This window comes from Pocillopora verrucosa, chromosome 4, assembly GCF_036669915.1.
Source record: "Pocillopora verrucosa isolate sample1 chromosome 4, ASM3666991v2, whole genome shotgun sequence".
Taxonomy (NCBI): domain Eukaryota; kingdom Metazoa; phylum Cnidaria; class Anthozoa; order Scleractinia; family Pocilloporidae; genus Pocillopora; species Pocillopora verrucosa.
The window spans coordinates 5,425,413-5,452,246 of NC_089315.1; the positions used below are offsets into that span (position 1 = coordinate 5,425,413).

Consider the following 26,834-nt stretch of genomic DNA (forward strand, 5'->3'; position numbering starts at 1 on the left):
TGCGTTAGTAGAGAGCTCGCGATAGAGCTCGACCAACGCGTGTACCCGAGGATATACAAGTTTCACTTTATAAATCGCACCCGAACGGTAATGTTGCGAAGACACTGCAGCAGAGTTACGGAAACAAACATTTCAGCAAGACTTTCATTTTGAACCAGCCATTCATCACAACTGTATCACAACTGAACCAAATAATGATATTGATTTGTATATAGTGCAGTAAAACCGGGTTAACTTCTTTGCGCCTTTCCGGAACAACTTTGATAACGTAAAACACACTTCTCAATTTACAAATTACATAATTGCAAGGCCATTGCTGAGCTTTGCAATGCAGTTAAATGCTTTTTTATGTTAGTATTGGATTATTGCCGGCCTTTTTGAGGTTCGTTAGCCTTTCTCTTGTTTTTTGCCTTTGCTTTTGTTTGTCTTTCGTTGGTTCGAGCAAATAGATACAGTTATTGACAAGTCGTTTAGACAGGTGAAGGTATATAAATAACTACTAAAGGAAAGGAACAATTCACGAATCAGGCTTTTCGACGGTCGATCGGTATGAGCTTTATCGCAAACGAAACCAAACATCGGAAACAAATTTTATAACTTACACTCCAGTATTACAACTCCGCGTCTGACTTCTAGAATTTGGGCACGCAGTACCGCCACACGAGTTGGATGTTATAATACGCATCGTCCTGGTTTGCTGTGACACGCCACAACCTTGACATGGACCCCAGGAGTTCCATGTCCACCAGCAGTTAACAGGACAACATTGTGTGTTACACGAAACAGTTCTATATCGTTGAGAACTGTAATAATAAGGACACTTTGTACCACGACATCTTGCCCAAGTTCGAACAGACCGTTGTTGAACCAAAAACCCACCACCACATGTCTTGGAGCAGCTACCGAAAGTGGCCCAACTATTGAGAACACAATCTTGGCGTGTGCACCGCCTCCTTCCTCCTCCCCTTCTACCTCTCCTTCTTCTTATCCACGACTCGGACAGACCAATTAGGGCGCACAACGAAGCAAAGATGAGAAAAGCGAGGCAAAGGAAGCTCCTCATACTTCTTATGGGCAAAGTGTTGCCCTCTAAAGGAATCTTTAATATAACCTCAGAGGAAAGGGCAAAGCAATTTTAAACCCAATGTATTATGTTTCCTAATCCTTTATGAATGCCGCAACTTCCAGACAAGCCTTTCAGCCATTAACTGTATTTTCTTGACCGCTGCAAGATGGAATGTTTTCTTAAAGACTTGTCTAAGCAGATCTTGAAATATTCCTCCACCGGTGTAATTGATGTATTTTTATTCAAGGCAGGTTCACGATGAAATTTTACAAACTTATCATTTGAAAGATAGGACATTAAGTAAAATGGTAGTTTCTTTTTACGTAAAAATAACGTCTTTTGCGTGTAGCTGAACTTGGCGCGAGTAATAGTAGAATAATTAGTCTTGAATAAACAAACAAACATCATAATTCCTATTACTTCCAAGCGCTACGCTACCTTGTTTTGTTAATATCATACTTTGGGTAAATGAACTTTAAATTTATCTTGTAAAGAAACAAGATTTACTGCTCAGGGGAAAGCCAAATCAACACTATTTTTCTTTTTGACATCCTTTGTTTTGGAAACTTCTTAACGGCCTGTTACAGGATACGACAAGTAAAAGCAAAGCCTAGGGTCACAGACTGATGGAAAACAAAGGAAGTGACCCGTGCAGGTTGAAGACATCACGCAAAGAAGCAGTAGATTATAGAATTGGAGATGGAGCCCCTGCTCCTCTTGACAAAATCTCTCCCATCTCAACAAAATATTATCCATAATCCATTGCATCTGCTTTAACCCTTTAAACTCTTAGGATGACAATAATCTAATTTCTCCTTACAGTACTACTGCTGAATCATTAATTAAGATCATGAGAATGAAGAAAATGATCGCCAACCTAAGAAGCTTCAACTGTTAAGCAAATTCTCCTAGGGGTACTGAAGGAACATATCGCGTTCTGCCATTGAATCACGAAAAAGGTGAAACAACTGTCGAAAGTGTGTTGATCACTACCCACTTTAAGTCAGAGGGGATATGAAAGCGTTTCCCCGCTCTAAAAACCGAAAATAATTTGGGACTTAGCTCTCTAAAAAAAAAAGTCGCAGTAGCATTGCATAAATGTGAAACTTAAGTTGAACTGACTTCATAGTTCCCCGTGAAGTAGGGAAAGAAACGGAAACACAGTTAAAGAAGCGAATGAGGAAGATATGCCAGACGAGGAAAATGATGAACTTATCTTTTGTATGGCACCACCTGAGCACATAAAAACAAACGCTTTATGGATATTGTTCACTTTTTGACGCGTAAAAATGCACCAAAGCAAAACGAAAATAGAACGGTCAGAAAGTCAGAACTTTAACATTAACTAGTAAACAAAAAACAAACAATTAGCCACTTGTTGGATATTCATTGAGACAAGTAAGATATTTCCAGTCCCTTATTTAAGGCCAACGTATCAAGATGTTGCTCAGACATCTGAAAGGATAAACAAGAATCATGCATCGACTTTCTAGGGCTCAACGCGGGATCTTCTAAAGCTAAAAGAAGTAATGAAAAACTTACACTCCGGTATTACAATTTCGCGTCTGACGTCTAGAACTTGGACACGCAGTACCCCCACACGAGTTGGAACGTATAATACGCATCGTTCTACTTTGTTGTGATACGCCGCAACCGATACATGGACTCCAGGAGTTCCACGTCCACTGGCAGTTAACTGGACAGCATTGCGTATTGCACGAAACAGTTCTATATCGTTGAGAACTGGAGTAAGAAGGACAACGCGTACCGCCGCAACTGGACCATCTATAAACAGACCTCCGTTGAACCATATATCCGCTACCACAACTCTTTGAACAGCTCCCGCTTGCCGCCCAGCTGTTCAGAATACAATCCCTTCGCGAGCATCGTCTTCTCCTTCTCCTTCTTCGCCATGACCCAGACGGACCAATTAAAGAACAAAACACCACAAAGAGCAAAAAAATGACCAAAAGAAACCTCCTCATGCCTCTAACAAGCAGGAAAATGTCGCGATCCGAAGAGATCTTCAATTTGACCTCAGTGTATAATACCAGACGACTTTAAGACCTGATTCATTACTGTCCTAAGCCTTTTTGAAAGACATCGCTTCCGAATTAGCAGTACGTGCCGAGGCCCTATTGCTCAGTCTCTGCTGAAAGATATGTGAATATATCCTTGACTTGCCTATGCACCACACTAGTATGGTTAAGGTATTTGAATTTGCCCCAATATCTTGTAAAATTATTAGGTTTGTGGTTACATCGTACCGTTATCGTGCATCAGATCAAAGCAAAAAATACAGCAAACCATCTCTGAGCATGGGTAGAGAATTCAGATGTGTTTCTCTTCCAAAAAAATTAAATCAATCGATGAATAATGTTAATATTTTTTAATAATTTCATATTTTTTTTACGAGTTATTATATCGCATGTAAGTTTGGGGGTTGAGCTGTATTTACTTTAAAACATAATATTTATCCTGCGATTTATCTCGTGATCCAATCGCCTGTTTAGTAGGCCCGACGTGCATAAGCGCATACCAGGATCACAGAAAGGAAGACAATAGGGAAAATTTTGCCTGCAGAATGATGACTTTATGAAAGACGAAGACTAGACTATCTCGCAGCTTGTAAGCGTGACAAGGTTTGAGGTCGAGCAATGAATAATCATGTCTAAGATTGAACTAGGTCTACGAATTTTAACACTAAACTCTTAATCGAACAGGTTTGTGGCTACATCGTACCGTTATCGTGCATCAGATCAAAGCAAAAAATACAGCAAACCATCTCCGAGCATGGGTAGAGAATTCAGATGTGTTTCTCTTCCAAAAAAATTAAATCAATCGATGATTTATAATAACAGTAAGTTAAATTAATCGAATCCGGCGCAACTTAAATGTTTCCCACACACACACAAAAAGAGAACTTTCCGACACTGGCCGATTTATCAGGTAACGGATGACGTTAACAAATAAAATTTAATAAAAGGCCGTCTTTAATATCCTGCAGCTTTTATCCCGATAACATTTCCGGAAAGTTCTCTTAAGACAGCTAGTCAACATTAAACCGATTTAAAAGAAAAACAAAATAAAAAACAAAATAAACAAAAAAAACAAAAACAAAAAAACCGCGTTCATATTACGCTTTCAAAGATCTACTGGAAACTGGAATTCATAAAAGACTATCACTTAAGCCCAGAGGGTACTAATTGCTGAAACTTGGCATATACATCGGGTCAGTCGATTTATCACATACATGCTTGGCCTCCCGCGTGACCTGATTAATTGGTGGGTGAAAATCAAGCCGTATAAGAAACGTTTATCTTACTTAGATCAATATCGTCGCACTTGTTTTAGACTTTGACGACAATTTCAGCGAAAGGATGATTGTCCAAAAAATAAAGCCTTGATAGACAGGTGTTCTCTCGATAAGAATTCAGATGAACCAAGAATCGAGTGAGCTTTGCCATAATCCTTAGGTCAAGTGCGACTCATAACAATCTTTCCGCTGCCTGAGTTCGAAATATAAAGTGATAGAATCGCAGAGAATACAGAAACATTTAGAAAGAAATATATTACCTTTTGTGATGAGCGTCGGACAAATAAATTCTGAGTTCTTAGAGAGGACTCGAAGAAAAGCTATATCAGATTTAGCGATTGAAAGCTCTACCGAATGCTTAACCATAATTGATCTACAGAGCTAGAATATACTTGAGCTTCATGTGACAACTTTCCTACATACTGCATAACAATGGTGATTAATTTGCGCCTGGATGAATGATCCTCGTGATAGTTTCATTGAGAATTAACAAGATAGTGACATGATTTAAAACAACAGCAAAATTTCTAGGATGCTGCAATCTCTAAGGCCTACACGCTAATAACTGATGAAAATATAGATCAGATATTCTACTTCAGTTGTACTTACACTCCGGTGTCACAAGACTGTGTTTGCTTAGCTGGGCAAGATCTCCCATTGCACGAACTGTATCTTGTAATACGTGGTGTTCGTGTCTGCATTGAGATCCCGCACCCAACACAACTACTCCAAGAACTCCAGGTATACACACAATTTACAGGGCAACAGTTTGTGTTACACCTTTTCGAGCTCGACAGGGAGTAGGGACATCTTCCTCCACAAGACTCGGAGACAGTCTTCCTCCGCGAACGGGAAGAAGTTCCCCCACCGCAAGATCGACTACATGAACTCCATGAACTCCAGCTACTAACCCTACAGTGGGTTACAGAACACCTACGTCGCCTTCTTCTACGACGTCTCCAAGCGTTTGAAGGCGTCCACATGATGCTAACTAAGGCCAGCGCCAAGAGCAAATAAATAACGCGAGCCATGAATTCGTATTTGCAAATGCGTTTTTGGTGCGTGTCAGAGCAACCCGAAGCTCGTGTGATTACAGGTGTTGCAATGTAACTAATTATGATATTGAATGTCCTAATATTACTGTCAAAACACTGACGTGAATTCTTTAGGAGCTTTCAGACTTGATCGCAGAGATGATGAATGTGACAAATAGGACAATACAGAAAACGAACCGAGCCAACGCGACAACCTTTAACTCGAAGACCGTTGCCGTTTCCTGGCCTTATCTGTATGCTGGTCCGTTCTCAGACTTCATAGTCCATTGAGACAGCCACCATTGGGTTTCATAGTCCTACGATTATCACAAATGCACCTAGAAGCTTTATATAATCCTTTGCTTACAAGCAAAAATGCTCACTGAGAAGTCAGTTTCTATTTGGCCTTGTGTCAAACAGAATTTGGGGAAATCTTAGTAACAACGAAGGAGCTCTCCGTGACAAATTTGGCTCTCATAACCAGATAATTGGACATATTAATTCATGGAGCACCAGATGTCGGTGACATGTTTGGTAAGGTTTCTAAACGGTACGGTACATCCCACAAGGCATCTTTCAAACATATCCATTTACATAATCCAGATTGTAGACAAGGCTTTGGATTACGTCAATACTTAAGGTATTCATTTTCAATAGAAATAAGCTGTACATGAATATTGCGAGAACCCAGTGGAACAACTTGCGTCATCGGAAATTAAAGTTTTGTCTAGACTACGCCATCCGCTTAAACTAACAAGGAAATAAAAACTTTTACAGTGAATAAATCATAGCAAATCTGAGAAGAATTTGGAATTCGAATTATGCACCTGATAGACCTGACATCAAGAGCTTAAATGCCAAACAAGTTTTGATTCATGATTTCCCTGATCATGGGAAAATAAATATTCAGCCTTGTATGATTGCAATTACGAATGAAAATTGTTCAACTCTGACGGAGTTCAGATTTTAAAAGTTTGAGGATTTTTTTTGGCAAAGTATCACAAGTAAGACCAAAGTATATGAGGTAAAGACAAACTGAAGAGGTAATATTATGGAAAGATAAACAAACATCAAGGATTGCTTATCACCATAAAAAGTAACTATGACATGAAGCCTTTGAGATGCAGTTTTGGTCTTCATTTCGCAAACAGCATAAGTAAATCTTACATTGAAACAATAAGAGATTGACGAAACTTCTTGCTTCAAACGGCTTCCAATTTAATCTAAGTTTGCGGAAGATTCTCTGTCTAACCGCGATCAAATGTAAACAGGATGGTGTGCATTAGGGAGAAAATAACACGTTCTGCAATAATCACAAATGTACAGAGAAGCTTTGTTTAACATCGCTAAGCAGCAGGTATCAGTTGAGCACTTCTGTGCTCGACAAGGCACAGGGGTATCCTCCGTAGTAAGAAAACACCCGCAGATTTGATGATGAAGATGACAACAGTCTTTAAAATAAGAAATAAAAATCTTGAAGCAGTGCAGATTGCGGAAACATGAAAATCCAGAAAGGATAAAAAAGAACTTGAAAAAATGACAACAGAAGTTCCCCGTTCTCGTTCGCAATTGAAGCAAACTCTAAGGGCGGAGGAAATAGGGAGAACTGGGTGTAAAAGCAAAGAGTGCTCTTTTACACTCCATCTTTAGCACCTTGGCAGAATTTCAAGGTTCAATAGGCTCCAGTTACAAGAATGTAACAGGAGGGAAACCTCAAGGCATATGAAGCAAGGGGCATAAAAGCCTTCTGGACAGGATTTAGAAGGTAACCGGTAAAAGGCATACACTCAAGAGGAAATATCACTTTTTGGAAGGACTTTATGCACACCAGTGGACTCGATGTATTGTGAAAGAGGGCCAGTTAGTAAGCCTATTTCTGTGAATTTCCTCTCGCACTCTATTGAAAGCGAGAAGGTGCAGCAAATTACCTTAACCATTTCATTTTTCGTAGGGTAACATTTTATAACTGAGAGGCGCCGGCCAGATCCCAAATGCTTTGCAAAGGCCAGTTCCGTAACACAATTAAAGAGGCTTTTTAAACATTAAGTATTCAAGCCAGGAACCCTTTGAACCACCGTTTCACTCATTCGGTCAAAGATTGGAAATCTAGCAATTTTATAAATTAGTGCGACTATTTACATTGAAAACTCATTTTAACGCATCTAACTTCAGAGGTAAATATTTACGCAATAAAAGATGTCTAGCTAGACCACCCATGTGACTTATGGTGTGTTTCGCTGAATGACATTTTCCGCGTCTTAATTTAAATCACTGCCCCGCATTTTATCAAACATCGGAAAACAGCTAGACCACCTATGTGCCTTATCAGCCGATGAAAAAATAAAAATTAAATATGACATGACATGCTCGCCAAAAATCAGTAGAAATCAAAATACACCGATATCAGGTGAGGCAATTTTTTCGAAGGTCTCTTCACTGACACGAGATAGGCAAACCGGCATGGCTCGAGTTCCAACATCTCGCATCTTTAGTCTTTTCTTCTAAAGCATTTCGATGTATATGTTTCGAAGATTTAAAAAAGGCACAAATTGCTTCAAAATAATTACTAATAATCATGATCAGTGATCATGATTATACTGATTTTACCGTAAATAGCCCATATAAACATTAATCAAAAAATGATTGAGTGCACTTACATTCCTGTGTTGCAGGACTGTGTTTCGGTCGAAGGACAAGCTCTCCCGTTACAAGAACTGGGTCTTATGATAATAGGATTTCTTGTTTGTGTCGAGGTTCCGCATCCACTACAACTACTCCAAGCGCTCCACGTATATTTACAATTAATAGGACAACACTGAGAATTGCATCTTTGCGTTTGCGTCAAGTCATATGGACATCTCCCTCCGCAGGACTCAGTGAGCGTTTTACTCCGCCTACGAGAACGAAAACCACCGCCACAAGACAGAGTGCAAGAACTCCATGAAGTCCAACTACTAACTCTGCAGTGGGTAGGAGAACATCTTCGCCTTCTTCGACGTCTCCAAGAGTATGAAGGCGTTGAAATCAAGGCTATCAAAAGAACAGCAAGACTTACAGAGTAAGTTTGCACCATTGTTGCAAAATAAGACGTGTTTTAGTGCGACCTTTGGAAGAATCACCCCACGAATAACAAAACACATCCTCAAGGTATCGAATATCCTCACGCCACCGCCTCCTACCAACGGAAAATGCTTAGTGACTCATCTCAAAGGTTCGGGAGTGACGCACCTTGGCGCTTTCCTCTACCACAGGTTTCCTTCACCAGTCTTTACTGGTAGTGACGCTGATAAGAAGGCTCAGAAAACAAAGCGACTTGGAATAGCACATAAACTTGTTCGTAAAGGTAGACGACCTCAATTCGACGGACGTCAAACAATTCAATTATGCACAAGAAAACGTTTTCACCAGCAGGTAGTTTCTTGTTCTCCTGGTGATACTTTCGAGAAACCTTTAGACAATCCCATACTCCATCGCAAAATCTCAGATCTCCAGTATGGTGCTTTTTTATTTTCGAAGCGGTTTTCTGTATACATCTATGAGGTCTTAAAAGTGTTATGGATGTTATTCGAACATAACCTGACTTCATAACATTTATTGACATCATCAACAAACACTTTATTATCCTTGTCGTGAACTTTTCTTTGTACAAAGGTGCAAGAAGTTATTTGAATTTCGTTGAATATTCGGCTAAACAATGGAATGGAGACATCAACGACCGAGAAAAAAAAGGCTTATCAGTGACATAAAGTTAATAAACAGCAAAAAACTCAAGATTATAATAGAACTGAAAGCATGCTCATTCCCTTTTCTCGAACCGGGAACACTCCGTCAATGAAAACCCTACACCGAGAAAGGTTACATTGTTGCGAGACCTAAATTGCGCACAGGGTCAGCATGCGCGTGCGAAAGGCATTTTTTCCGCAAGACCTTTACGGTCGAATTGTTTTTTTTTTTCTACTATATTTACACCAGTGAACTCGCCGACAAGCTATGCGCACGGGCAAAGCACTGCAAGAAGTAAGCGGACACAACTGTGATTGAACAGAAGACAGAAAAAAAGCATGATCAGCAACTAGCCAGCTGCAGTCATCAGCCTACTTGTAAAGCAGCTGCACAAAAGATTGTAACTCCCAGAATTAACATGTTCAGCGACAACAGATGCTGATGCACTTAGAAATAAATTGGCTTTGGCATATTTCTTGTCAAAACTGAGGAACAGAACCATTAGTAATATTCTTAATGTATACCTCTATCAACACTGCAACCTATAGGTCTCTTGAAAAACCGCCATACTGTGACAAATTGGCTTGGTTTGTTGTTTGAGTTAACCTGCTATGAAATATCCGGGCGAATAATAACTGCTTGGTTTTAATTTGTACCAGGCTCAAACTTCGGTGAAATTCCGAGACACCCTTTGACTTCGTTCTCATGCTTAACAGTCTGACTTCTTCAACTTCTCAATTTTTTATTCTGGAAAGGATTATCGCCTTATTTATCACCTGACACAGCAAGGCGCAGGTTTGATTCAAAAGATACATTGGATTATTACATCACCTCCTATGATACCTAAGCTGCTAGATAACTGTTTTGCTACTGATTCAGTGTACTCAGTTGATTATATCCTTTTTCAATGTTTCATAGCGTGTAGATCTTATATTTGTACCGAGTTCAGACCTTTGGTTAGAATTCAAGGAATCCTTTGCCTCTGTTTTACAGTCTTACTTAAATTTTTTTTCTTTTTCGTCTGCTGAAATAATGATCACATTATTTATCACATAACGAAGCAAAGCGTAGGTTTAATACACAAGATATCTTTGATTAATACACCTTTATATCACCTACTGTGGTATGTAAGCCGTTAAGTAGGCTTTCACTGTTGTTTCAATATATGCCCAGTTGATAATAGCCTACTTTAATGTTACATGGCAAAATAAACACTATCATTTCCCTGCAGGGTATAAATGGAGATATACGATAACTTGGTTAAGGTAAACTGATAAGGAAATTAAATGGTGTTAACCTCCAAAAAATAAATAAAATGTTGCAGATTTTGTTACAAAGCCCTAACAATTATGGACGAACTCCTTAATCTTATGGTCAAGCAAAAGGCTAAATGTTGCTGCACGCAAAAGCCGGATTAAGTTGGCTTCTTGAACTGTGACAAATAATAGCTACCCGATGTAACCTATCGATTGAAAAATGATATTCCATGGTCGTTATCTTTCAGTTACGTTGATCACGTGGAGCTCTCGTGGTTGCAGGGCAGTATTCAAAGACATGGTTTTGGTAATTCAATTTTGGAGCAACAAGGCGACGAATTTGTGCTCTTATGAAATAGGCGAAGATATTGTTACAACTTTGTTTCGTTCACATACGATACTCATAACTGATACCATTGACTGTAACACTGATTTAACTATTTACATTCTTATGTAGGTTCAGTACCCCACCCCATCTCTTAAAAGGGAGCGCGGTGGCCGTTACATAGTATGTTAATACCTTTTGCTGAATCTTAACCATTTACAAAGTGACGGTTGAACTATGAATGTTTAAACTACTGCCATGATAGTCTTTTACTAATGTATAAGATATAATCATTGGAAAATTTTGGGGTTTTTGATAAGGCCTATTATGATGTTGCATGAAATCGTCTGTGCTCAAATTCCCTCTTCAGTGTTGTCAAACTCGGTTACATAACATGAAGAATTAAGAAATAAGATGACATTGAAAACATGTAAGCAAATCATTGAGTACTTACATCCCCGTGTTACAAGAACGAGTTTCTTGTGCAGGACAAGTTCGTCCGCTACAGGAACTTCGCCGCCTAATGCTTGGGGAACGAGATTGAGTCAACGTTCCGCATCCAATACACCTACTCCATGCATTCCAAACGAAAACACAATCGACAGGACAACAGAATGGGTTACAGATTTTAGTTTCCTTTAGATGGTGTGGGCAGTTGCCTCCACAAGACTGCACGAGCGTAATTTCCCGGGTGCGTGTAGTCGAGCCTCCACTGCAAGATTTACTACAGGAGGTCCACGCTTCCCAATTGCCAACTTTGCACTGGACAGGCAAACAACTCCACCGTCGCCTCCTTCGACGTCTCCAAGCATTTGAAGGCGTAATAACGACAGCGAATACAATTAGAGTTAGAAATAGAGTAGAAAAACGTGTCATTTCTAGAAAAACAATTTGCTATTTGCAAGTGTTTCGGGACGCGTCGAGGATCCTTGCAGTGAAACGTGGCGCGAAGTTACCCTCTTATAAGTAGCCTATGTGCTATAAACGACAACCCATCGATGATTGAAGGCCGTAAAAGCATACCATTACGAGTGTCTCCATACAGTCGTATGTCAGGTCGACAACCCTCACACTGCAATGTGACACGAAGAACTTTACCCTAAAAATGGAAACCGCCAGGGGGAAAATTTTCCCCAAAAAAGGTCACACGTCATTGACCATATATCAGTCTTTGTCGTCTTATGTTTGCAGGAAAATCTTGCATATTGGATAATAAAGTCGAGTGAAATGATTGAAATAGATAGTACAGCAAATAGAACCTACGGCGAATTCAAGGTAAACATACACTAAAGTTCAACGCTCATGGGTTTTATTCTATCTGATTTGATATCGCGAAAAAGAAAACCATATCACGCATGATAAGGTCTATCAAACCTGTTTTAACATAAATTAAAAATTCTCTAATAGTCATGAACAATGTAAGCTTGCATATGTAACAAGTCATAGCATATAAAAACATATCATAGCACCAAGCGTGATAGCCAGGAATTGTTTACTGAAGTGCATTCAAAATTTTCTAAGACTAAATTGACCGGCAGCTACCTTAGAAATAGAGTAAAAAAGCGTTATATAACGCATTTCCTCTTGAGAGTGTTATACTAAAGAAAGGTCGACGAGCCTCACCACTGTTACCCTTAAAATGGATACCCCCCGTAGATAATTTGTGCTCCATAATTAGCTACCCATCGATGACCATGATTAATGTCTTGTGGAAATTAAATAAAACATCAATGTTTGTTGTTTATAATGTCCGCACGAAAAATACAGTCGTATGTCAGGTCGACAACCCTCACACTGCAATGTGACACGAAGAACTTTACCCTAAAAATGGACACCGCCATGGGTAAACTATGCCCCAAAATGACTGCACGTCCTTGACCATAATAAAGTTGAGTGAAATGATTGAAATAGCTGGTACAGCAAGTAGAACTTATGGCGAATTCAAGGTAAACATACACTAAAGTTCAACGCTCAAGGGTTTTATTCTATCTGATTTGATATCGCGAAAAAGAAAACCATATAACACATGCAACAAGTCACAGCATTTAAAAACATATCATAGCACCAAGCGTGATAGCCAGGAATTGTTTACTGAAGTGCATTCAAAATTTTATCAGACTAAATTGACCGGGGAGAGTTTTATTGATTTCAAGCTTCACAAGCCAAGATTAGTGATCCACGGGGCAATAGCACCATGTACTCCGTGGCACAAGGGTTTCAGCCTTTAAAAAGACTTTTAAGTAGAAACATGCAGGAATGTAAAACAGAACGTGATCCTGAGGAATATTTTGCCTCAACGCCTCAACGTCTCAACAATCTCAGACATGGAAAATCATACCAAGCTTCTCAAAAGAAAGAAGCTCCTCAGCTCAAATTTAAGAATGGCTGGTTTGCAAATAAAAAATGGAGAAGATAATTCAAATTTATTAGGTCCACTCCTAACCTGCCAAATGTGGTCTTGGAGTATTCTAAATGTTATTTGAGCATAACCTGACTTCATAAAATTCAATAACAAATTTCCAAACACCTAATCCACCATTTTATAAACTTACATTTCTTTCTAGTTGCAGGAAATTATTTGAATTTCGTTCCATCTATAGACTGAAATAAAGAAAAGAATGACGCGGGAAAATGATGATCAGCGATAGAGAAAGCCTGAAATTCAAGATTATTATCTAACTGGGTGCAACCAGGAACACTGCGTTCAACGAAAATCTTTCACCGAGAAAGGTTACTTCTTCGCGTGAAATCACTGCACAAGGTCCGCACGCGCATGCGAAACGTATCCTGTCAAAACCTTTCGCGCCAAATTTTTTTTTTTGTTTTTTCTAATATCTTTACAGTGCTACACTTGCCGATAGGCCCTCTAAGCTATTGTCGGAAAAAAGAGAGAGAAGGAGTACAGTGACAGCAAACACTCAACTACAGTCATCGGCTTACTTGCACAGTACTTGTGTAAGAGATGGTAACTTTAGAATCGGCTTGTAATACCACACCAAACTATATTCTACTTAGAAATAAAATTGGCCATTTGTCATACATCTTGTCCAAACACAGACGCACAGAAACATTAATAACATACTTAAGGTGTACCTCTATCAACACTGCAAACCAAATATCTCTCGAAAAACTGCCACACTGATATATATCCAAGCGAATAGTAACGCTTTGCCTCAATTTTTACCGAGCACAGAGCTTGGTTAAAATTTGAGGTATCCTTTGCCTTTGTTTTCTTGCTTTACAGTCGAACTACTTTAACATTTCTCTTTTTCATTCGCGGAAAGGAGTATCAAATTATTTATCAAATAACAAAGAAAAGCGTAAGCTCGATAGACAAGATATCTTGGATTAAATACACCTTTAATAACACTTTCTGTGGTATCTAAGCCGTAAGGTAGGCTTTTGGTGTTGTTTCAATATACCAAGTTTATAATAGCCTACTTTAATGTTTCATTAGAAATATAATTGTCTCCTACAGGGTATAAATAGGGATACAATAATTTGATTAAGCTAATCCAATAAGACAATGCTTTTAATTTAAAACAAAATAAGGATCAGGTCTCTTGACATGTGCACCAAGCATGTGGTGCTTGACGAACTCAGCAAAGGCCCAGGTCGCACCACTGCCCAAACCAAAATTAGACAGCCAAAAAATTTTCGAAAAGTTGAAACCGCAACCGGAAGAGCCGAAAAATGTGACAATTTTTGAGTCGCACTACCGAAGTACACAAATATGTCAAGATAAACACAGTTGATCTGATTTAATTTCTGGCGCGTATTGTGCGGTAATAAACGTGAACCCAAATCGGGCATTTTGGTTTGCTTTTTCCCTTCTACTTCTACAAATTATCGATATGCAACAGCTGCAAATGTTTGCCTTTTCATCCTGTATCAGAGATGGGTAAATGAATACATGCAAATCCTGAAGTCGCTTTTCTAAGACGGCGGCATTTACGTAGAATTCGTGTTACACCTTACACATGGACCATTCCTCCCCCATTAATATTCATTACTTGAACCCTTTGCTCTTCTTACGGCCATTTGTCGTATTTTTTTTTCTTTTTGTGCCAAAACCTTCAGCTGACCTTCAGCTGGTCGGGCTATCGCTCTCTCTTACCTCACATACTGGACTATCGGACCGATTAAGCAAAATTCCGCTGGGTCCCGCTTGATCTAAGATCGGTCCAGCCAATGTATCGTCGAAATGACGAAAATTTTGGCTTGGAATGATCCCGGCTCATAATAAAAAGGAAAACGCCCATCCATGCTAAAAGTTGGCGGGTGAATATTAAAATTCCCGCCGATTGAATAGTTTAACTGCAGGTCATATCTGGGTCAAATGATTAGCGTTGACAGCTCCGGAAGCGGTGTCTTTTGTTTTTTTCGATTTTTTCAAAATCTGCCTGCCCTACCCATACACTTCGGTGTCTCTGAAGTTTCTGCGGACTTTCCGAAATTTTAGAAATTTTTGAATCACCGGTCGCATACGGAAACTTGCTGTGATGATAGATATTAATCCTTTTTTGACGGATTATTGATCAAAACTTCCCTAGTGCGACCCGGGCCTTATAACTAAATAAAAAAAATCAAGGGGTGCAAAGGTCGTGGGAAGGTTCATCACACTATTGATCGCACAGGAACAGAGCATAGGCTTGATACACAATACGACCTTTTCATTGAAAATTATAGTGTAATTTAATTAGTTGTCATACCCCCGCGGGATATTATTTATGGTTAAGCAAAAGGTCGCTTCCACCGCCCGCAAAAGAATCAGATCACCTCTTGAACGATGACATATATCAGTCATTGAAAGCTATTAGCAGTCTTTCAGCTACTTTGAACATATGGAATAGCCGCGGTTGCTGTGATGGAAAAAGGATGATTCTTTTCTTCTGGATTTTTCAGTACTTAACCTTTTGGGTAAGACGTGGTTTGAGGTAATTCAACTTCTTAGGGTTACAAACTCGTTTCTGCAGGAAATCGGCGAAGACACTACAACAGCTTCGTTTCTTACACACAGACGAGACTCAGCCCGAGAAATACACTGTGGTACTGAATAATGTCATTTTCATCAGCTACTTATTAAAGTTCAGTAACCCACCTCATCCCCTTACCGCAAAAAGCGTTGGTTATCAAAACGTTTATGCTTTAAAACACTTCTGGTTAAAATGTAGCCATTTTAGTAACGGGTTAACTAAAAATCTCTAAACTCTTTCTGTGATAGCTTAAGCTGTCAGTCAAAGCTTCGTAATGTTTGGAATATGATCGCTAGAAACTATTGAAGCGATTGATAATGGCCTATTATGTGTTTGAATTCCCTCATAAGCATTGTTCAAACTTTTTTATACAACGCTGACGAAACTACCACCAAGTTAAAATAAATTAATCATAGGCAGGTGACCAACGGATTGTCACGGCAAATTTCCACAATACAGCAGTTGTAATGATTTTTGCCATTTAACCAAGTCCCTAAGCAAGGTCAGTGCTCACACATGTCTAACTATCATGCGGGAGGGCGGAGTGACCCTTAAGTTAAAAACTCCTCATTCATGCATCGACCGTCGGGTAGGGTGCAAAGATGCTCACATCGAAAAAAAGATAAGGCTTATGGAAGGCCAAATTGTGACTTCGTCACAATCCATACAAGAAGCACTTTTCATATCCTTCTTTCTTTTCTTTTCACGAAGTGACACAAAGGGTCCGGCTGAACACACGAACATGAAGCTTTAAACAACCGTGTTTTCGGATTATTTATTTCTTCAACGCTTGTTCGATCTCGTCTTTCGAAAGAGGAGAAAACCCCTGTTTAAAGCCATAGGATGCTGAACGAGTGGAGAGCTAGTGACAAATTAATTATGTCTGGAACGCCGAGAAGTTCAGAGAGGGGAGCTTCAAAATATCACGCCGTAATCACATCACCGGCCTCAGCCATGTTCTGATCACGTGCAAACCTGGAAATTGATTGCATTGAATAAATGTATCTTTCTCAGGATACAATTTTGATTTTCAGTCGATGTATGATGTATCATGTACGAAGAACGTGTAAAGCGTGCAAATTGATTGCATTCAATAAATGTATTTCGCTCGCTCGTCTGACGACTTCAAAGTTTTAATTCAAGGTTTTCAATTTTAATTCTTGACAAGGTCGAGATTTTGAGGTTAAGAGGCCAACCTTGAAAAGGCTGTTGACACTCCAGTTTGAGAGTGAAAGACACTGAAACTCGTGACAAGCTTATCAAAAAAAATTGTTTATCAGCAAAATCTAATTAAGCAACAATTCCCCAAGATGGACAGGACTATAATTTAAACATGTTCGCTAATAAAGTACTTAAGAACGTATATTTGACTTGATTTACTTAGTTGAACAGTTAGCTGAACAAAGAAGAGAATCCAGAAAGAGTTTCGGTTTCTCTTGCTCGAGTGTTCCAGAGCGAAACCCCCACAGTTAGTCGTAACACTTTTTTCAACGAAGCTGTGACAAACCATTGTCAAACAGCAGGGTATAGGAAATGCAACTTGAACTTGTTTGGGCAAATAAAAAGCCGGCTGTGAACCTGTAAGGTGTCTACCCCGATACTATTGCTATGCAGGAAACCTTTAATTTCATTAATGTTATATTGTTTGGGCAAGCTGTGATAAGCCATATGTATATATATATATATATAGGAAATATAACAAGATGCAACTTGAACTTGTTTGGGCAAATGAAAAGCCGGCTGTGAACCTGTCCACCCCGATACTAGTACTCGAGAAAGTAAGAAACATCAACCACATTATTCTACAGGCTAACACGGCGAACATTGTGCATTGTGTGTCCAACCAACAGTATCAATCTGGCAGGTACCAATCGTAGCCCCTAGCAAACGGAGGTCTCATGCTTAAGAACCCAAGATTTAGAAAAGCTGTTGACAATAGACAATCCAGTTCAAGAGCGAAAGATCATTAAGACACTTGAAGCACAAGAGACTTCGACAGCGATAACAAAGAGCTTTTTCAGCATTTCTGATAGAATTTGTTAAAAAATGTTTCCCCCGCAGCCAATATACACTCTAGTGATATTGCATCGATCCAAAACCCACATCTGTTATTGAAGTTTGCCGAAAGAAAACTCAAGTTCTCTTATTAAATATTTTTAAAAAGTATTTCTGGTGCAATTAATATGGGTGGCAAAAACAATAATTGTAAAACACAGAGATCAAATGAATTTTGCCGTTCAGCCAAACCAGTCAGCTGAGTAAGTACTCACATATGTTTGAATATCTTACGGAGGGGCAATGATTGCAATTACAATTGGTACATCCTTAGTTGTTACCATTGCATTCCAATAACCATGATGGTAGCTGACTACATCTGATTTACGCGCACCATGCGAAATCTAGTCTCTAAACGATTCATTCGTCTCCGATATTATGTTTTCTTTTACTTTGGCTATTTTAATAGGACGCCATGAGTTTCAAGGTTAGGAAACTTTTCTTCTTTGCTTGGCTTTTATCTGGGCACCTGAACTTGGAATATGCAAAACAAACAAAGCAGATGAGGCTATACACATTATACGCTCTTGGAATCCAAGCTTCGGAAAAGCTGTTGACAGAGGTCACGCCGGTTCAAGAGTGAAATATCACCAGAACAATTAAAGTAAAAGAGACCTCGACAGCCATAGGAAAGACGTTTTGCAGTACTTACGACATAATCTAAACCTAAACATTCGAGACAAAAATATGTTGTTTTACTTATCCTTTAAAATACGTTTTCTTTTTGTCGTCTTTTCGAAAAATGTAAATTTGTCAATGCGTTATTTTCTCAGCCATATCTACACATTGTCCAGTAAAAATTCACTGCATTCAATGCCTAAAACCTAAGCATAAACACTCGAGAAAATAAAAAGTTGCTTATATAATTCCTCCTTATCGTCTATTCCCTTTGGAGAAATTAGTAAAAAGAAATCCTCTCGCAGCCATACCTACACTAGTAATATTGCACTGAGAAAATACCCACATCTACTATGGCTCATCTCCTATGACGTTTGTAATAAGTATCTCTGGAAGAAAACAGATAACCCATTGCAATTTCGCGGGATCACTCTCAAGCCCCTCCGAATCCTTAATTCTGTTACGCAAATCAGCAAAGCAGACAAGGTTATACGCGCACAATACACTTTGGCAATTAAAAACACTTCACCCCTTGAACACAGGAAAAATGCCAAAAAATTCCGATTCCTACTGGTTCACACGATGTTGTGATGTAATTCTTACCACTCTCCTAGCCTGCGGCGAGTCGTTAACGAGCAGTTCAGGTAATGGTTTAAAACTTCATAAAACGAGAAAGCAAATCACATGTTGTTTTACAGGCTGACATTGTGACAATCTAGTGTTAACAAGGTAGGTTCGTTCGTGCCCCCTAACAATCCGAAACGTCAAACCTTCTGGTGTGAAAGAACGCACCAGAAGGTCTGAAAAGTACTTTGGGTCGCAATGAAAATGAATCAAATCAAGCAGCTACTCATCCAAACAGCGCGTTCTAACCCACGAAGAACTACCGGGAGTAAAGAAAGCCTGCTGCAGGTCATGTGCTGTGACGTTAGTTGACCAGGAGGTAAGTCTAGCGCCACGTTACGTTTCCTGATGAGTGTGTTATGCTCAGCTGTCTAGCTTTAAACCTGTATAACTCTACCAAATTGACAAAAATATTTAAGTTTATTTGCGAAGAACAACAGGAACAACATAGTTCCTGTTTGGGTTTGCGAATAGTGTTCTTGTTTGGTTTTGTCTCGCGGCCTTGGTGTCGACCAACAACATAGTTCCTGTTTGTGTCTTTTGTGTTCAATAAGTCAGCTTTTTATGGCGTAAAATACAAAGAGCTTTGTTATTCACTTCTGCAAACCTTGTGCGAAAACTTGGATTAGTAATTTCGTGGAGAGCATTAATTCCTCAAGATCGACAAGCCTAAAATACAAACATGTTCGCTGATAAACTACGTGTATTAGACTTAATTAAGGTAGTTTAACAGTTAGCTGAATAAAGAAGAGAATCCAGAAAATGAGTCGCGGTCCCTCCTACCTGAGCGAGTGTTCTAAAGCCAAACCCCCATAGTGAGTCGAAACATTTGTTACAACAAAGCTGTGATAAACCATTGTCAAACAGCAGGGTATTGGGAAACATAATAAAATGCATCTGAACTTGTTTAGGCAAATACAAAGCCGGCTATGGACCTGTAGGGTGCCTGCCCCGACACTATTGCATCGTAGGAAATCGTTTATTTTCATTAAGGTTATCTTGTTTGGGCAAATGAAAGGCCGGCTTTGAATCTGTAGGGTATCCACCCCGATACAATTCCATAAGACCAATCTATAAACCTGATGCAAATATTCGGATTAGTAATTTCACCGGGAGCTTTAATTCCTCAAGATCGACAGGCCTCTAACCCAAACATTTTCACCAGTAACTAACCTAAGGACGTGTATTAGACTTGATTTAGTTGGTCGAACAGTTAGCTAAATAAGGAAGAGAATCCGAAAAAATGCACGCGGGGAAACACGGACATAGAGTTAAAAAAAAAAAAATGAAGTAAGGTCAAAAAAGATTGTATAAGGAATGATTTATATATATTTCAGCGAGCTAGTATGAGCTCGAAAAAAGGGATCACGTTCAGTAACAATCTACGCGCTATGGACTTTTTATCCCCGATAAGTGTGCCTATAATATCCATGGTAACCTGAATAAAGACATCGTATTATGGTTATATGTTTCTAGATTGAAAGTTTGGACGTTTTGATGACAGAAAGTTTTCTCTTTGTGGAAGCGAGTCTTCGTTAGCCGGGCGCGTCCAAGAAAAACAGAGAGAACTTTTGATGAAATGTTCAACCATTCGAAAGACGAACTAAGCTGACCAAAGATTCCAGTGACCGAGTCCTTTGTGAAGAATATAAGGACACAAAATAATCAAGGAAAGAATCTCTGTGAAGAATATAACGAAACGAAAACCAATCAACAAGTCAAAATCAAAATCAGTCAATTCAATGGTAAACGAAACTTCTCTGTGTCTGGGTGAAAAAACTAAGAGAGAAATTAAGCAGAAAAAATTAATTCTTGTCAATAAACAAAGGAAGAGAAGGTGGGAAGGGGAGGCTACAAGATTACTACCCTACTCCCCATTCCATTTGTTATGTGCTTGCCTGGCCGACGGGTTTAGGAGTTTACACAGGCCCCAAATGTTGGTGTGCCGTCGGGACCATCAACGATGAAAAGACAAGCTATCTGGTTTATGATTATCTAACGGTGGCATAACAGAACGGCAGAAACCATCAGTAACAGTACCTAAGGTTATTTAGGATTTCAAGAAAATTAGTGGATATCTCGAATTTACAGACTGTTACAGTCTGTCCCTGCTGGCAGTTAAGATACAAAAAGAAGGCGGTAATCTCAATTAATTAAATAAAATAAATTCAAATTTTAAATGAATGAAACTACTATGACATTCATTTATAATAACCGGGTATCATTATTCGTAAATCAATGCGTTTAGGCTTTGGCTGTCCAAAAGCCGTCACAGACAAAATAAGTCAGACTGTTGCTTGACCTTTTTTAAGTTAGTGGGTTACAATCGGAAAGCTCTCCTTCCTCAAAGATTTTAAAATTTCATAGATATTAACAACTGTTAATCCTGTTATAAGACCTCTTATAACAGGAATAACAGTGATGGCAAAACAAGCTTTAAATGGCAGAAATCGCCAGAAACCACAGCGGACACACAAGATGTGAGTAAGTTCCATTGATTTTACGTGTGGAATGTTCATATTACGAAATATTTATCGTTGTAAATCGACCGTATTTGGTTCTCCATATTATTCCTTATAATGTGTTTAGCTTGGGCAGCCTGTGCTGGGTCCAGTCCAAAAAATGCAAACGGATACAAACGTCAATGATTATGGCCTTTAAACACGGTAAACGGAAACCCTAATTTACTATGGCTTCTTTTCAAGACACAGACAAAAAAAACAGTCAGATTATTTCACAAGATAGGAATTCACTTCTAAAATTGGGTTCAAAGAAAATTCTTTTGGTTGCCTGATAGGAAAATAAAAAGGAATGAAAGGAGAAAGGAGAAAAGAAAAAAGAAAAATTAAGGAAAGGAAAAAGGAAAAAGATTCATAGAATTTAACTGCACTCAACCATATCTATATCTGTTGAGTTCTCAACAGGGTTTTTTTTCAGAGATCTGGCTGTTTATGGCATTTAAAAATTTTTCACAAAAAAATTTTCAAGTATTCTCCAATATAAAGCACAGAAAAACACTTCAAAAAGGTCGAGATAATCTCGGAGGCTAGCGAACTGTTCAGAGGCTAACGAATAGTTACAAGTAAGTTACAAGTAGGTGTTGGGCTGTGTAGTAGTCTCGACGAGAGTGTGGAGCACATAGGTCACTAACGACTTCGAGTAACCTAGTCAGTTCGGCTGAGAGTATTTTTTGTGTAAGGCGAATCCATTGGCGCAGTTACGAAAATGTTAAAAATGTTTATCTAGCAAAAGCGTCAGCAAAGTTTATCAGTTAAAAGTGGAACTTGACATTTGCACGTTTGCCCACTAAAATTAAAATTGATGAAGGCTTATTGCGTAGCAGGAACTAAATTCTTGGCCTTAAAAACCGTCGCAGAATTAGCTCAGCGGCATATCTGACATGTCCCAAATAGAGAATCCATATACATCAAAAGTTTCCCCGAGAAGAATAAAGGATCCTGTATGTTTGAAGTAGCGATTCTTGTTGACATAAGCTATATGCATGAAAGCATCAAATCGCCTCGATGATGTTCTAATCCTACTATGCAAATTAAGGCGTTTGCTTTATTAGCCAAGTTTAACACTAAACGAATTGAAGCCTGTTATGGCTTAGAGGTGGAGCTTCCGAAGCTTTGTTTTCAAGGTCACAAGTTCGATTTAAATTAAGTGAGGAGGCGATTTTATCATCATCGTTTGTTTTTGTTTTTCGTTTTGTTTGCCAATAAATACAAGAACACCATCCTGTGCTCTGTAATCACGGCGACACTAAGTTTATCAGACATCTCTTTATCCTTAATCTTGGGAGATGATATTACACCCCTGTAAGCAGTGTGATATGTTTATCTCGCACGAGTTAAATTATTAATTATTTATCAGGGCGTGAAATTGCGCCTAATACAAGCGCCAATGCGACTAAATTTTTCACTTTGGCGACTAAATCCTGTAAAGAAGTCACCAAAGGAAAAAAATTGATTTTACACACTGAAATACGCGTGCCAATATATACAATAACACTATCCTGTGCTTTATAATCACAGGGTCACTAAGCCTATCAAACATCTCTCTATCCTTAATCTCGGGAGATGATATTACGGCGCAGTATGCGGTGTGATATGGTTATTTCTCACATTAGTTGAATACGTGTTCCAATAAATACAAGAACACCATCCTGTGCTTTATAATCACGGGATCACCAAGCCTATCAAACATCTCTATATCATTAACCTTGGGAGATGATATTACGGCGCAGTATGCGGTGCGATATGATTTTTTCTCACATGAGTTGAATACGTGTTCCAATAAATACAAGAACACCATCCTGTGCTTTATAATCGCGGGATCACCGAGCCTATCAAACATCTCTATATCATTAATCTTAGGGGATGATATTACGGTGCAGTATGCGATGTAATATGATTATTTCTCACATGGATTAAAGACGTGCTTAATCGCTTTGAGCTAAAGAATTTAAAGTACAAAGGTCATAGGTTCGATTCCCGTCGGAAGTAATTCTAATTTCAAAGTGTGCTCGATCAACTTTACATATCTTATGATATTATCACCGCCAGCTGGAAGAGTGAACAGAGGGAAGCACATCGAAAAGCTCTCCTCCTTTTTTTTTTTCATAGTGCGATATAAATGATACAGCACATCGAAAGAGACCATTTTAGGTCATGGTTCTCACCAAAACTGCAGGCAAGAACAAATCCTTTATCCTCTCGCACGCGATCTCCAACCTTTCCTTGAGGTTAAAATATAGTGACGTATGAGGTGGACTTGCCCAGGCTTATCAGTCGAAGATTGTAACAATATCAGAGGAAAGATACAGGAACTACCAACTAGACACCACTCGTTGGATCCCGAAATAACCGTGGACAAAGGGACAAACATAATCAGCACGTTCGAAGGCGTGGCGTAGGATTACGTCTCAATTGATGATTTCGGTTGTCTGAATTTACCATGAAAACTAGACGATGTGGTCAACATCAGATTTGCTTCTGCTGAATTCTGACTGCTCTCTTAACAGAAAATACTCAGTTTTCTGTAAGAAATAATGCATGGGGTTATGACTCCACGGCCCCTTTTTCCCAAATTCAATTTCAGTCGCGCGATGATAGCAGTTATTTCTTCCATGTCAGTTTTGGACTGTTGGATTCTGTCATCTTATATAGCAGGAGATATGTTTCAGACTGCGAGAGTGTCATCACATACTTTTGAATGGGGTCCTGATTGACAATAATTCACTTTCAAGCGGCGGAACATTTTTCAGGAAATTAGTGAAAATAATTGGATAAACCCTTCTTGCTGATCTATTTATCTATTCTCATTACTTGTTGGAAGGGTACGGTATTGACTTAGTGAGGAGAAGTCGAATGTAAATCGCTTTTGGGAGAAAGAAGTTGAAATCATTCTTGCCATAGAAGGATTTGATTATCACATTTTTCCTATCTGTCTGAGCATTCATTGGCTGACATTTTAAAACAGCGGAAGCAGACAAGTGATCATGTACCAATTGAAAATTACATTAAAGTATAATTTGAACGTCTAAACCTTCATGATGATATCTCTGATGACCTCAAGACAAAGAATCCCGCACAGATGAAATATTTCCCTTAGGGAAGATATCGTTACCCACTTGAATTAACGATTGTTGTTGACAGATTGTTTTTTGTCAAAACAAACCCAACGAGTGCCATCTCAATGTATCAAAATACACAGCTTTGTACTCCCTGTGGCGATGCGACTCCGCTCCTTCGATATGCCCACCTCCCCTCCCAGACCGTTCCTTCTTTCTGCTTTCGATCATAACTAATGAGGCGCAACTCGAGTGCTTGCAGAAATTTCTTGACAGATATTGAAAAATGTAACTATTTAGTAAAGTTCTTGTCATGCAAAGGTAGAAATTGGAAGCAAATAAATCGGCTGGGGTAGGAGGTGTGATGGATTCACTATGATGACCTACACGTTGAATCATGTGGTTACTAGAATTCGCAACAGCTCATCCCAAACTGTTTTTTATCACAAATTTTACGAGTACGGGTTAACCGAGAAAGCGGGTACTTATTTAAAAAAAACGTACCCTCGTATCGTTACAGTTATAAAATTTTCAATCATCTTTAATCAAATTGATGACTTTCCTAATGAGATTATCAATTTATTCCGCAAATTTAAAGAAAATTGCAATCAGAAGCGTAAATAAGCATCAGTAAGTACTCACTTTCCAATTTTACAAGACCGTATTTCCTTCCCGGGACAAACTTTTCCATTACACCAATTGCGTACTTTGATGATTGGGGTCCGAGATTTGGTTGAGATCCCGCATCCAGTACATGCACTCCATGCACTCCAGGAGTAAGCACAGTCGACTGGACAGCACTGCTGTATATTACAGCTTCTCGTTTCGTTCAGCAGGTGCGAAGGACATTGACGTCCTCCACAAGACTCACGATAGGCTATTTGGCGAGTGCGCGTTGTTGTGCCCCCTTTGCAAGTACGGCTGCAAGCGGCCCAAGCACTCCACTGGCTTAACTTACAGTCCGTACGCTTACAGCTAAACCGCCGTCTTCTACGACGTCTCCAAGAGTTTGAAGGCGTCAAAATGACAGCGACTACAGCTAACGCTAGTATGAGGGTAGCACAACGTGTCATGGCTCGAAAGAAAATTAAGGCGTTTTCTCGAGTGTGTCTTCTCGAAGGTCACCAGTGAACCTAATGAGCCACGCATCTAGTCACCTTTCAACTAAATATTCTGATAGGAAAGTAATACTGTATGTTTTTGAAAAACCGCTTTGTGTGGTTGACCATAATCAAAACGTTATGTAACATCAGTGTTATGTAATGCTGTCAAATTACCTCGTGACATTGCTATTAACCCGACACGCGACAACTGTTAGTTACGTTAAATATCACAGACCCCAGTGCATTTGAAAATCGCATGAAATGCAAAGCAGCACAAAAAAAAAAGCATAAATAGAAATTGATACTAAACAAAGCCACGAAAAGAAGTTGAAAAATGTAAAATAACTATTTGCCCAGGCACGAAAATCATTTGGCAGGCTCCACAGATAGGCCCTAGAGTCTGTCAGCTGGATGTCCAGGTTTCCTGCTGCGGTGTACCCAGCTAGACTAAAATGTATCCAAGAGGAACAGACACAACGGCAAAAGGGTTGAGTGGGTTGGGTTCCCAATTACAATTCCTAATTAGCATAAGCCCATCTATGAATTCTATTGGCTAATGGAATTATGATAAAGAGGCAAGACCACTCGTCTCTGAGAGCAATTTCAGTTGCTACGTTTCAGAACTTTTGGATCAGTGAACTGATACTAAATTTACAGGGGAAGAAGTAGATGGAGTCGACATGAAAAAGTGCCACCATAAATTCGGAGGTAAAGTTTAGCCTTCACCAAAGCGATATAGATATCACTCCCACGATGACTTGTGCATTGGAATTTGACACCCAAAGCTGGAATTTACTCTCTCTGCACGAGCCGAAGCTCCCTGGCTCAACACAGGGTCAAAATTCGACATTTAAGAAATTTGTAAAATTTCCGTCACAGATTTTGATCAAAGCTAACATAACTCTGCATTGCAAGACCGATACATCCTTGCAACGCAACATGTATCACTACAAATATCTTGTAACGTTATAAGTTAGCTTAAGAAGACAATGGATGTTGATTTATATGCAAATCTTCACGAGCATCGATTTTCCTCCCTAATTATCTCCATACGATACAAAAAACAAAGAAACAAATAAATAACCAAACGAACTAAATCTTAACAGTTTCCTCAACCGAATCGTTTCTGAAAGATAACATGAGTGCAGACGCGGTGGATACCA

The 26,834-nt window shown here is 39.1% G+C and overlaps 1 protein-coding gene across 4 annotated transcripts in view; it reads right to left on the bottom strand.

Moving 5' to 3' along the window:
* Positions 1-25,694, bottom strand: part of LOC131794752 (protocadherin Fat 4) — a 68,433-nt gene extending 42,739 nt beyond the window's left edge. Inside the window, exon 1 of one of the 4 annotated variants that reach the window (XM_059112301.2) lies at positions 25,211-25,694. In XM_059112301.2, coding sequence (XP_058968284.2) covers positions 25,211-25,641 — 431 coding nt within the window. In that variant the 5' untranslated portion in view covers positions 25,642-25,694. Of the gene's footprint in view, positions 1-602; positions 1,137-2,608; positions 3,111-4,991; positions 5,455-25,210 lie in introns of those variants that run through there. The other 3 variants (XM_059112304.2, XM_059112303.2, XM_059112305.2) reach the window with 3 other exon arrangements.
* Between the last annotated feature and the right edge of the window lie 1,140 nt (positions 25,695-26,834).